The following is a 13,475-nucleotide window of genomic DNA, read 5'->3' as shown; positions in this document are numbered from 1 at the left end:
ATTTTATCCTGATGGGATAATGTTCGTTCTCGGAACGGCTGGCTTTCGTCCTACGGCATAAATTAAGTTAAGGTTCAGCCAGCCTAGCTAGCTTAGTTGGTAGTGCGTCTGCCTTGTAAGCGCTAGGCCACTGGGCTCGATTCCCGGGGCGGATTTTATCCTGATGGGATAATGTTTGTTCTCGGAACGGCTGGCTTTCTCCTATCCTGTCTTCCTTCTCTCTTTGCCAGCCTAGTTAGCTTAGTTGGTAGTGCGTCTGCCTTGTAAGCGCTAGGCCGCGGGTTCGATTCCCGCCCGGGGCGGGGATAATGTTCGTTCTCGGAACGGCTGGCTTTCCTCCTATCCTGTCTTCCTTCTCTCTTCGATTTCGGGACGATAAGACTGTTCTCGGAACGGCTGGCTTTCTCCTATCCTGTCTTCCTTCTCTCTTCGATTTCGGGACGATAAGACCATAGCAGTTATAAAGTTCCCTCTATCAAACCTCTTAAAAAAAAGTCCACTCTAAGGCTTGGGGCAAACACTCAAAAGTTGTTTTATACGAATATACGAAGTTCACACCAGATTTTCACTCTCGAGTGGATTAGAACACATCACATGCCTTCAGACACACTCCATTTGTCAACGGTCCAGGTTTACCTTACCCTTGGGATCAATTTAATTTGAAGAAACTTGTATCAAACTTTATTGGATGTTGACTATTTCATTAATATTTGGCGTGACTATTTCACTAACATATTTTGATTCTTGCTGTTTGGGTTTGACAGGTGTGGAAGCAGAAGGGAGAAGAGTACCGAATTCACGGCCAATGGGGCTGGCAGTGGCTGAGTGGTACGAGGAATTACAAGGCATTGGATTGTCGTACGGTAGGACTGCGAGCGGGGGCTGTCAAGTACATGGTACAAGTGAAAGGTACGTATTATTTAGCAATTTGATTTGATCTCTTTATTTGTTATTATTTGAAGCCCACACAAATGCAAGAAACTAAAAAAACAAAGTAAATTTTCGCGGAAAAAAAAAACTTTCTCATTACTAGTACATATCTTGACTTGGCGGGGCGGAGCGCTACCGCGCTCCTTAATAGTTTCGTTCTAACTTTAGTAATAAATAGAAAGTAAAAAGAAATGTTGGGAAAAAATGGGAATAATTAAATTGAAATTAATATACCAAACGTACTTGTGAATTGATTCGTTATTGAACTAGGCAATTCATGAATTGTTTTGAATTCAAGCTCGTTTGTTTTGAATTCAAGTTTTTTCTTATTTTAAACTTAACCTATGTCGAGCAAACTGAAAACACAAGACAATATAATGCAAACAGCACCCGCTATCACCATATGTTGACACCCAATACAGAACTGAACCAGCCAGAACCATATATGAATAGATTATGTGGTTTCGTTTTCAGATGATTTCGGACTGAAAATCCTCGGCGTAGAACCTCACATCTACAAATATTTCATGAGAAAGAATGCGGTGCCCGAGGGAGAACCAATAGCCGAGGATAAGGAAAATGATGACCAGATGAAAGATATTCTTACCAAACAACCAGGTGAGTACATTATAACTTGTCTTTCGATCTGTCCTAAGTCGATGTTTACTGTATCATGCAAATGATTGATTCCGTGACTGGCTGTTGCGGGGCCCACTCAGCCTCGTGAGGAAAATGAGTAGCTATGACATATAAATGCGCATAGCGACCGGTGCCAGCATGGTAGGTAAACATTGGATTTTAGGATTATCGAGATATTGGGAAAATCCTACAATACTGGAGTGAGCACCAAAGTTGTGACATAATAACACAAAGAAATTGCATTTACATATTCCAGGCGATAAGAAGCAGCGCGTAACGCGATCCAAAACCGGTTCCCTGACACCGCGTACATTTAACATGGACGATCTGAGACGTCGATCCGACCGTATCAATCATCAGAAAACTACAGAGGTGGACGAGAAGGAGACTAGGGTCACCCGGTATAAAGCCAACCAGATTGCTCATGGTAAGTTTTATTTGTTTATAATTCAGAGTCCACGATTGGGACAGTTTACAAAATATGATTGACACATACATAATAAGAAAGCTATTTTTTTTTTAATTTATTTTATTGTACAGGATTACAACAGGTGAAACTGCCAGCTAGCTAGGCTGGTTAGGGTTAGCTGTTCTCCTCCCTGTTTATAGTCCCACAGCTAGACACTAGTCTTCTCTCTGTCTAACGTCTCCTAGCCAGACCTTGTCTTCATGTTAACTCTCAATGTTGTTAAAATAATTCTTAATGCTTTACATTTAAGACATATGAATCAGATATAGTAACACTCATGTTGACATGTATAGTAACACTCATGTTGACGTTTACATTTGCAGGCACCTATCTGTTCAAGCTGGGCATGGAGGCGGGATTCAAGAGCTATTTGAATCAGTACAGTTCAAATCAGATTGCCTTGAATAAGACATATGAATCAGATATAGTAACACTCATGTTGACATGTATAGTAACACTCATGTTGACATTTACATTTGCAGGCACCTATCTGTTCAAGCTAGGCATGGAGGCGGGATTCAAGAGCATCCTGAGATATGATCAATTTTTGATCGCTAAAATCTCCATAAGAAATACACAGAGTGCAGAGACTGCGGGAGAGAAAAGTTCCGCTCTACGACCCATTTTTGTGTTTCGTTTATGTTTTTAGTTTGATAACTATGCAGCTAATAGGGAGCGCGCAGCGCGACCGTATTTTTTATTATATTCAAGAGCTATTTGAATCAGTACAGTACAAATCAGATTGCCCTGAATAAGACATATGAATCAGATATAGTAACACTCATGTTGACATTTACATTTACAGGCACCTATTTCGGCCATGCCTTTTCCACAAGTTTGGCCATGCCTCGGGATGAACTAGCGGGATTCCGGAGCGAAGCGACGGAATTCAGCTAGTCTGTTCATAAATACAATAAGTTTTCTATTACTTAAGGTTCTTTTATGAAACCATGGCTTTTTAGTTATTTTTATGAAGAGGTTTTTATAAAAGAGGCCCTTGCCATTCATAGTATCCAGATGTATGTTTTACTTAATGCCAGTCACTCACCCTCAGATCGTCCGACAGATCTTCAGACCTAAGTCTGGCAGACCGTCTGAAAGACCTGGGTCTGTGGATTTTTCTACCACTCACTTTCCGACGGTCCGAACTAACATCGCCCGGGGTGTGATTCGGGGTTAAACCTATGAACTAATTTGTCATCCCGCGAGTATTGTGTTCTTGAAATATTTCTAGGTAGGTTGAAATGATAAACATATACTTCTAAACATATTTGTAAAATAGTGAAGATACCTAGTCAAGATGGACCTTCACAAAGTTACAGAATCTTCAATCTATCATTTGAAATATTTCAATGAAAAATTGGTGATCTTGGACACGGAAAGTAAGAGGTCCAATCCTTAGCATTTAGTTGCTGGGTCAACACGAGAACACCAGAAAGTAATTCGTCAAAATGTTGCAATCGTATAACGAGTACATTTTTTGTTGTCAATTTTGGGTAATGGCTTACCTTCTTTTATAGTTGTAGGGTTCTTATTATTATTATTTACACCGACTCGAGTTTCGCCTCACTCGTTTTGGGGCTTTTGGGGCTGTTTGGGGCTAAGCATGCCTTAAATGAATTCAAATGGTACTATTATGTGTTCTGTGCTTCCATTGTTTTAGAATTGTTGCACCAAGTTTCGTGTATTTTGTAAGTTATTCAACTTAATAAATTATTGTGATCTCTCCATTGTTTCAGAATTGCAAAAGCTCCGCGTGCTGCCGCCGATTTCCGAGCAAACAAATATTTGCCTAAGTGTAATATAGTCCCAAGTCACCAAGTAGAAAATAAAAATTTATTTGTTTCTATTTTTCTGCATTTGTTCTTACAGAGCAAACATGAGCAAATAACTGGCACTGGCAAGCTTAGAGAGAAAATATTTGCCAAATATTTTTTAGGTTATTACACTATTTTCTAGACTTTTCCAAAATATTTGCCAAATATTTTTTAGGTTACTACACTATTTTCTATACTTTTCCAAACAATTTGAGCAAATATTTGCTCATTGAGCAAAAGAGTGTAATCCTAGATTTTTTAGAAAATTAAAAAGAAAACGAAGAATTTTAAAACAGGCAAATATTTTCTTGATGCAAGAACTGCAAATAGTGTAATATAGTGGGAAACTTTTATTTTTGATGTGAGCAAATTTTTATTTTTCTCTATTTGAGCAAACATTTTCAAACACAATATTTGCTCACATGTAATACCCCTGCAAAAAAATATTTATATTCCTGGTGCAAATATTTTCCCACTGAGCAAACAGTGTAATCCTAGCTTAGTGAGAATCTTGCCATTAAAGCCTTAAGAAAAGAAAACGCAAGTTGTTATTATTTCATTTCGTCTTCTCATTTCAGACGAAGAACTCACGTGTGACTCAGTGGAGAGTTCGAACTCCGGCGGTGGCAACAAAAAGTTCCAACATCTGGAGGTGGAACTTGAATCTAGTCAAAGTGGCGGTGACAATTCTCTCTCCAATGAAGAGTTTCGAACCCGCCAACCCGACGAGTGTAAGACGAGTACTTCCGTCGTCAAACTAGAGGTGAGTCATTTGTTACGTTTTGTTTGTGTTCTTTAACTAATGGTCTAACTGTTTATTTTTCATAGGTAAATTAAATTATGAAAGGATGTTTTTCTTACAACTAATACCCTCAATCTTTTGAAGAACCTTCTTGAGGGCTTGACACTTTTCATTTCATCGGACAGGGTGGCTTAGAGTGACAAAAAATCTAGTACAGCTATAAAAAAGACAGTAATCTAGGATTGAACTGACACTTTTCACAGTCATTTAGGTTTGGCTGTAGACTTCTTCCTCCCTTTTCCCGTGTTCAAACGGGGTTAAAAGTTTTGGTTTGGCAACAAAAAGTTTATGAGGGAACACCCTTCGCACTCACTCCACCTTTGCTATTTCTTTAGCAAGGGAAATTTCAGGCTGATATACTCCCTGTTTAAAGTCCCCCAGTCAGACTACAGAAAGACGTTTTGTAAAATAAGATAAGTTCAACAAAATCATTTCTCTCTTCTGCCTCAGGACAAAAACTCGGACGAAATCGTGGACGTGGAAAACGTGTCCATGGAAGAGAAACCCGACGTGAAACAGGCTGATGAAACCCCGGCCAAGATGGAGGTGGACGAGAAAGAAACACTGGTCGTCACGACCACGACTGTGACGACTACCACTACGAGTGAGACGGTGAAACTAGTGGATGGAGTCGTCACCAAGGTGGAAACTTGTAGGGCGAACTGTCTGACCACTTCTACTAGCACGAGTGTGTCTAGGTATGTATTAAAATGAAAATTAAAAATGTGTCTAGGTATGTATTAAAATGAAACTTAAAAATGTGTCTAGGTATGTATTAAAATGAAAATTAAAAAGACAACTGAGATTCGACATTCAACTAAGAAAGTTTGATGAGCTTTAGAGAATAGTCAGATTCTCATCATCAGACCAAAACTGCAAGAGAGATGTTTACGCTGGAGTAGTGTTGACTTCAGCTCCAAAGTCCTTTTACCCCAGCAGTCTAAACAAGGTTTGAATTTAAGGTACAAAAGTTGTGAAAGACCTTAACTTTACCCCAGCAGTCTAAACAAGGTTTGAATTAAAGGTACAAAAGTTGTGAAAGACCTTAACTTTTACCACAAATAAAGAGTGCAATACTGGACTCTGGACACGGGAATTTCGTCTGAAAAGTCCCCCATTTCAGTGTCATGTACCACAGATAAAATGAACTTTGGGAACGGGATACCATGTCAAGTATATATGTATCAATCTTTTATTAGACGAACTGCTCTACTATTGAGTTGCCAATTGGCACAGTATACCAAGTCAGACATCCAAGTCAGACAGTTGTCAGTATCTAAGTCAGACTGATATCATGCCAAGTGAAGGCCTTTTTTCTACTTATAAGCAAGGGTCTTTTTATAAAATTGTAATTTAATTTTATAATATTGTACCAAATACATAAGACCTTGTTTAGACTGTGAGAGTAAAGGAACTTTTCAGTCTTATTCTGACAGTATAAGTGGGGTATATTCCATTCCATTTAGTGGAAATATAATAATTGATGTTTGATTTTGTTTTCACCAGTGGCGACAAGCAAACCAAAACGGAGAGCACGGTGGTGTCGGTGGTGGATGCCGAGAAGAAAACCAAGGAGACTGGGAGTGACACGGTTACCACTCGGGCTACGGCACTAAGCTGTGTGCAGACAGTGGAGGAGGAAGATCCAGAGCGAATGTTCTCCACTAAGAATACGAGGAAGAAGGTAATTTCTTAACAATTCATTAAGGGGGTGGTTCCTTTCTGCCTAATTCTGGCCAATTATCAACTAAAAACTCGAAGAAGGTATAGTTTGATAGAGGGAATAAATCAGTTGCGCTTACTTGGGTGATATTTGAAAGTCATAGAGCAGGAAAAATGAGGACCAACGGAATTTTTCTTTTTCTTCCACAACTTATAGATCACGAGATAAATCGATTTAAAAAATACCGGTAAATCGTGAACTTTGACGTCACGGCATACGCTCCCATAGGTATTTTCGACCTTTTAAAGTTACCTTTTCGGAGTTTTGACCTCAGATTTGGATTTTTCACAACTTTTTACGTAGGAATCGACCTTTTATTAATAGTATTTTCCCAATTGCAACTCCTCCTTTGCCAGATTATATGTCGCTTTGCCATATCTTGAGACCCTATTTTCACCCTCAAATTTCCGCCATTTTCAGTCGATGGCTCCGAGGCAGGTTCGGGCAATCTCGAGATTCTGGTCAACGGAGGTCACGTGACATCTTTTGTACGTAACCTAGGCAACCAGCGGTTCCTAGCCTCGTTCGTCCCCCACGAGTCCCGCATTCATCTGATAGATATGAAGTTCAACGGAGAATCCTGCCCGGGTAAGTGTTCCGCACTTTGAGAAACTCCTCTTTTTAAAAAGTTGTCTTTTTGGACATTTCTCGGAAACGCATCCGAAGTTAGGAAAATGACCCATTATAACCTTATTGGAAATGATGAAATCTACCTACCCTGAACCGTTGTCAGTGTTTTTCTGGCGCACCCTGTACCTATATGTCAAGTGTATTCTTTGGTTAGAATGCCTTTTGCATTCCATTGTGATCCATTCTAACTTCTCTAAAGTACTAAAGTTCTTGAAATCTTGAATATTAAATAACCGAGCTAGTTAGCGTAACTCGAACCCAGGACCTCCAGATTGCAAACCTACCAAGTCACCACTACACCACGGAGTTTAGTGTATAGTGTATTTTTTTGATGAGAATGCCATTTACATTCCATTGTGATCCATTCTAAGTACTAAAGTTCTTGAAACCTTGAGTATTAAATAACAGAGCTAGTTAGCGTAACTCGAACTTTTGCAATACATTACAGCCATTATTACTGAATAACCTATGAGCTATGAGACCGCGAGGAGATTGGAATCATTCAAATGTCAAACATTCACTAGTATGGATTTTATAGTTAACTGTATATTTATGTGTATACCTGCCTTGGTATCGTAGTGGTCAAGGACGCTCGCCAGGAGGATTTATTTGAGACTTTGACCACATAATAATGGAGCTTTAAGGTTTAAGGGTTAGGTGGTAGAGAACACCTCCGGCGTTAACCTAGCCTAGTGGTCCCCTTCCACTCAAGCGTCTCTTATTAATTATTATTATACTTAACCATACGGTATATTTACTACTCAGAGCCATATTTTGGGGGGACCATTTGGCCCACCGCCCAAAAAGTCACTGTTCGAGTCTTGTCCGCCCCTCAAAGTAACACAAAGGAAAATCCGAAAACTTTTATAAAGAAAATCTATTGAAACGGTTCGTGTAGAGATACACAGGCTTGCTTACTGAAATTTGGCCTGGCTCACTAAACTGTGCAATCAGAATCGAACCACCAACCTCTAGATCCAAAATCAACTAAATTACTGAGATTGGTAACCAAGTATCCCATTCATAGACGCAGAGTGAAAGGTCGGCCCGACTTTGAAAGTAAAATACTAGCACGCGTTTATCAAGACTCTTATGGAGAGTGAAAGTGTCACATTCCTTCTAGAATAGAAGTTCTAGTCAGTTTAGAAACAGAATTCCTACCTGACCTGATTGATAGAAGTTTCTATATTAAGTCTGGCCCGGGGGACGTTAAACAGGGAGTAGACCAGCTTAGTCTGGTTAGGCTCGGCGGGATGCCCGCGTTCCGAATTCCGAACCGCGAAGCTCAATTGTCCGGATCGCGGAAAAAAATTCGGAGTATCTAAGAATTCTTAAAGGTACGTCAAAAATTAACTTCTGAAAAGCTTCAGCTACATACTTTTTGAAAAATTTCTCCTGCGGCGCTGTTGATTTGAAGTTTAGTGGGGCTGTGTTTTTGAAAGGTTGTTGAACAAAAATAGTTTCTATTCGTCCGGACAGTTTTTTCAATGTTCATCCGGACCCGAAAGGGATTTAGTTGCCGACGACCCTTGCTAACGCGCCCCAAAAAAAAAAAAAAAAAAAAAAAAAAAAAGTGAATGCCCCGCGGCTCCTTTACTGTGTTTTATGTGATCTTCCCGGGACCTTGAATTTCTTCACGGTCCTCTCGGGGGGCCGCGGACCCCAGTTTGGGAATCACTGATCTAGTAAAAAACGGTGTTTCATTCGGTGAATGAGTGAACTTTAAGTGTTGGGTTTACATCAATGTGTACTCTACAGTAAATTAGGTTTACATCAATACGTACTCCATAGTAGGTATTGTATTGGGTTTACATTTACACCGATAATTCAATATGGAATATGATATGTACTCAATACTATTGAAAAGAGCCGTACTAAGCTGTAGAAATATTGTTGAAAGTAGTACTTTAGCTGTGCTATATCTGAGTTGTGAGAGTGTAAGTACCTTTGTGTCCAATGAACTTTTGGGTGAAGGTTTTGGGATACCATTTTATGTATATGGTTTAGATTTACATCAATAATTCAATATGATATGTACATTGTGTTCGCGACACTGTTGAAAAGAGCCGTACTAAGCTGCAGATAATGCAGGTAGATAATATATGTATACTGTTGAAAGTAGTACTTTAGCTGTGGTAAGTATATGTGAGAGTTTAAGTACCTTTGTGTCCAATGAACTTTTGGGTGAAGGTTGGTATACACCAGGCTAGGACGTAGTACTGCCCACCTCTGTGGCCGAGTTGTTAAGAGCACTGACTCTCAACCTAGAGGTGCTGGGTTCAAATCCCCGTCAGGGCGGAAATTTTCTACAGTATCTAGGTATGTAATGTAGATCAGAAATCTGTAGAATAAGAAAGGTATAGCTTTTACGCAATGATATAGCTTTTGTGAGACCGACGTTAATCAAACTTGTTCTCACATTTTAAAAGTAGCCGTGCGACTTTCTGTAGTTCGATTACGCTTCCAATGCCCAGCTTAACTCCATAGGTACCGTGGTACACAAAAAGCCCATTCTGAGGCTTAAGGGTAGGGACAACTGCCCCAAAAATGGGTTCTTCTCTCTTTTTCCGTGTTCTCTTCTGTCTCATCAAATCTTTTTTCCCCAGAAATTTGAGACGTAGATTGCCCTCTCATTGGGTTGTGGGTTGGGGTCTACGCGTCCAGTGTGCGACAGGCCTTAATCAAACTTGATAATCAAGAAGATCAATAAAATATTTGCAATCCGGAGCTTTCAATATGAATTTCATATACGTGCGTAACATACTTGTTTGAAAGTTAGTAGGCCTAGTACGCTATAATCTATAGACCTAGTCAGGAGTTAATGAAAGTTGCATCGGAGTTAATGTGCAATTTGTAAAAGTAAACATATTATCACGAAATCGATGAGAAATGGAGAAGTGGCTTTTTTTTCTTTCGCTTTGCAGTTGACAGATTGTTGCTTCATGCCTGGTACACACTGGAAACATTTGTGTCCGCAACAGTTGCATAGATGTTGCTAAACAAAGTTTCAAATGTTGTGCAACTTTCAAGATAAAACCTTATACACACAAAAATGTTTCAGAAATAAGTCTGGAGAGTAAAAAAGTTACTGGAGTGTTGCAAACCCAATTCTGGATTGTTGAGAAACAGTGTTCTGATGAAAATGTTGCTGGTGTGTACTGGGCGTATGAAATACTAGTTCTGTCGATACTCGGTCGGTAGTCTAATAGAAATTGCATAGATCCATGATGGTATGTAGGATGAAAATAAGAGAACCTTACTCGTTATACCGTCCACTCAAGCTCACTAGGTCTGTTAGGCCCGCTAGTCACTATCAGGTACGTGTCAGGTCTAACTGGTACCTAATGAGCACACACACCACCAGATAGACCTGATCAGGTGTACCTGTCAGGTCTACCTGATAGTGAGTGACTGACCTAACATGAACATGGCCTTTTCTCGTATACAGACGGGGTCGGCGTTTTTCGTCAGCCTCTCAATCAGCTCCAGAGCAGGGTGATTGCTTTGGGCTGACTTTTTGTTTTGACCACAACATTAACATGAACATGGCCTTTTCTCGTATACAGACGGGGTCGGCATTTTTCGTCAGCCTCTCAATCAGCTCCAGGGCAGGGTGATTGCTTTGGGCTGACTTTTTGTTTTGACCACAACATTTTGGATGCCCTTCGCAATCAACCTTGGCTATTTCTTCAGCAAGGGAAATTTCAGGTTGGTCTACTCCCTGTCTGAAGTCCTCCAGCCAAACTAAGCTGGTTTACTCCCTGTTTAAGGTTCCCCAGCCAGACGCGATATGTTGCCTCTGTAATGGATATTAGTACCTTACTCTCATCTCCAGTAACTTCTACTACTTTATAGACTTGATATATCTTTCAACTTTTTTTTTTTTTTACTTTTTTTCAATCTTGAGTATTTTACTTTCACTCAATGAACGCTTCAAAAAGAGGAAAAAATTGACGTGAAATAACTTCTTCTTTTTTCTGTAAATATTTTTTGATTTATAGGAAACAAATTTGTTTGAAATTGTCTGCTGGTTAACAAATTTACTCAATGATCAGAAATCTCACGGTCTATCTTCACAGACCACTTTTTACATTACCTATGTATCTTGTTATTCTTATTACCATTTTAACAAACAAATAAACATTAGCCCACCCCGTTACATCTCGTGCACCACCAGCCCCAATTCCCCAAAGGCTTCGGGTATGTACTGCCCCTCAGAGACATCTAGGTGTTCCCTGTCCATAATTTGGAGCATCCATCCCCCGTCAATCATTATTGAAACCCTAACCAGCCTAGCAAGCTGGCAGTTCCTCAAAGGGTTCTCTCTGCTTTTAAATACCAAGCACAAGTCCTCACGATGGTTGACTGCGGTTCAGGACGAGCCAGCCAATTTAACATGGCTGGAGCTAGAGACCATCTCCCCGGTGTATAGCAGATACAAAAAGAGATCTTTTCTTTATCCTGCTATCGCCATTCGGCGAAAGCTAAAGCCGCTACAACAACAACAACAACAACAACACCAACAACAACAACAACAATCATTATTGAACCAAGGCTCCAGAGGCCAAACCTTGCGGGGTGGTGGCCGAAAAATCTGTGCAACATTGCAAATCATTTCAGACTTCAGACCGTCTGAGAGAGTGTAGCTAAGACCGGTCACTCACGCTCCGACTCTCTGATAGACCTACTGTTGCTTACCACGAACACGGAAAGCAAAGCACTGTTGTATACATATTATGCACACAAAAAATTATAATAAAAAAAGAAAAATAATAATAATGATAATAATTACTTACTCTATTTTGTCATTCCTACTCCGTATTAATTTCTAGTCATTATCTGCTTAAGTCTCGGTAATTAGACTCAAGTTTACACGTAACGCTCTAGTGACCACCAAAGTTGTGACATGCTTTAGCATAACTCACGTAACATTCCTACATTATTTTAGTTCTTACATTATTTTAAGTTCTTACGTTAACATTACGTATGTATGTAATTAATGCATTCCCCAGGCTGGCAAACATTGTATATTAACCTTAAGCTATAAACTTTGAAAAAAGTGTATTCAACCATATAGCACAACCAATTGGGTCAGTTTCTTTCATAACAACAGTGCTTTGTTTGCCGTCGATTGACATCGGTCGAGGAGAAACTATGCTGTCGAGGCAGTATGGACGGTTTAGTCGATGTCGATCGACGGCCGGTCGACTATTTATGGACACACCTTAATGGACGCGACGTCACGAAAAACCCCGCATGACGCGTCGTCACCAAAAACCCCGCGTGACGCGACGTCACTGTGAATACAGGAACATTAAACCCCTATCAATCGCTTTAATTTAAGTACCTACTTAGTAACAGGTAACGAAATTTAAAACATGAAATCAAATTGGAGTGGAATTTATTCTCCAGGCAACGCCCAACTCAACCATTCAGAATATTTGGTTCATGTTCCTATCTAAAAATAGACTGGTTTTAGAACCACCGGTAATAACATCCTTGGGTGCATTCTTTGATTAGGTGTATAACAAATAACATCTTAATTTAGAGTTTGAGAGGATGATAGATTAGGTGCATAACATGTTCATTTAGAGATTTTAAAGGATGTTATGATCTTCTGATTAGGGGTACATATCTCTAAATTTACAGTACCTATTAGAGGATGGTATAATCATCTGATTAGAGGTATCCCTAAATTTACAAGATTAGAGGATAATCATAATTATGATTATTTGTATAACAGTGCATAACATCTTCATTTAGAGATTTTAAAGGATGTTATGATCTTCTGATTAGGGGTACATATCTCTAAATTTACAGTACCTATTAGAGGGTGGTATAATCATCTGATTAGAGGTATCTCTAAATTTACAAGATTAGAGGATAATCATAATTATGATTATTTGTATAACAGTGAAACCTTTAACATATCTTCATTTTTGGAGACTGATAATAGTGATTCTAACTGACCTGATCTGATCTATCTAATAACATAATATGTATTTATTTAAGGATGTATACCTGCCTCGGTGGCGTAGTGGTCAAGACGCTCGCCTGGTAATCAGGAGGGCGTGGGTTCGATCCCAGCCGAGGTATGGAATTTTATCCTCATTTATTTGAGAATTTGACCACATAATAATAGAGCTCTAAGGGTTAGGTGGTAGAGAACGCCTAAGGCGTTAACCTCGCCTAGTGGTTGCCTTCCACTCAAGAGTCTATTATTTTTATTATTAAAGGCAGCACTACACCTTGCAATAATTAGGGTTAACTATTTCCTCCCCCAAGTGGGGAACGATAATTATTGTTACAAGCACTAAAGTATGCTCAACACAATTAAAATTCAGCAATCTTCTTCTTCGCCTTTAACCGTGTACAGACGGGGTCAGCGTTTTTCGTCAGCCTCTCAATCAGTGGTCACTTTTGGTTTCGCCTACAAAAAAAAAAAAAAAAAAAAAAAAAAAAACA

General features: G+C 39.5%; 1 protein-coding gene across 1 annotated transcript in view; it reads left to right on the top strand.

Annotated features, from left to right (window-relative positions):
* Positions 1 to 767: 767 nt before the first annotated feature.
* Positions 768 to 13,475, top strand: part of LOC103510809 (nucleosome-remodeling factor subunit NURF301) — a 45,154-nt gene continuing 32,446 nt past the window's right edge. Inside the window, exons 1-3 of the mRNA XM_026824768.1 lie at positions 768 to 909; positions 1,405 to 1,548; positions 3,778 to 3,815. Coding sequence (XP_026680569.1) covers positions 894 to 909; positions 1,405 to 1,548; positions 3,778 to 3,815 — 198 coding nt within the window. The 5' untranslated portion in view covers positions 768 to 893. The remainder of the gene's footprint in view (positions 910 to 1,404; positions 1,549 to 3,777; positions 3,816 to 13,475) is intronic.

Source organism: Diaphorina citri, unplaced genomic scaffold (assembly GCF_000475195.1).
Source record: "Diaphorina citri unplaced genomic scaffold, Diaci psyllid genome assembly version 1.1 scaffold646, whole genome shotgun sequence".
Classification (NCBI taxonomy): domain Eukaryota; kingdom Metazoa; phylum Arthropoda; class Insecta; order Hemiptera; family Psyllidae; genus Diaphorina; species Diaphorina citri.
Note: the sequence above shows the minus strand (reverse complement) of the source record. Positions and strands in the feature narration are given on the sequence as shown.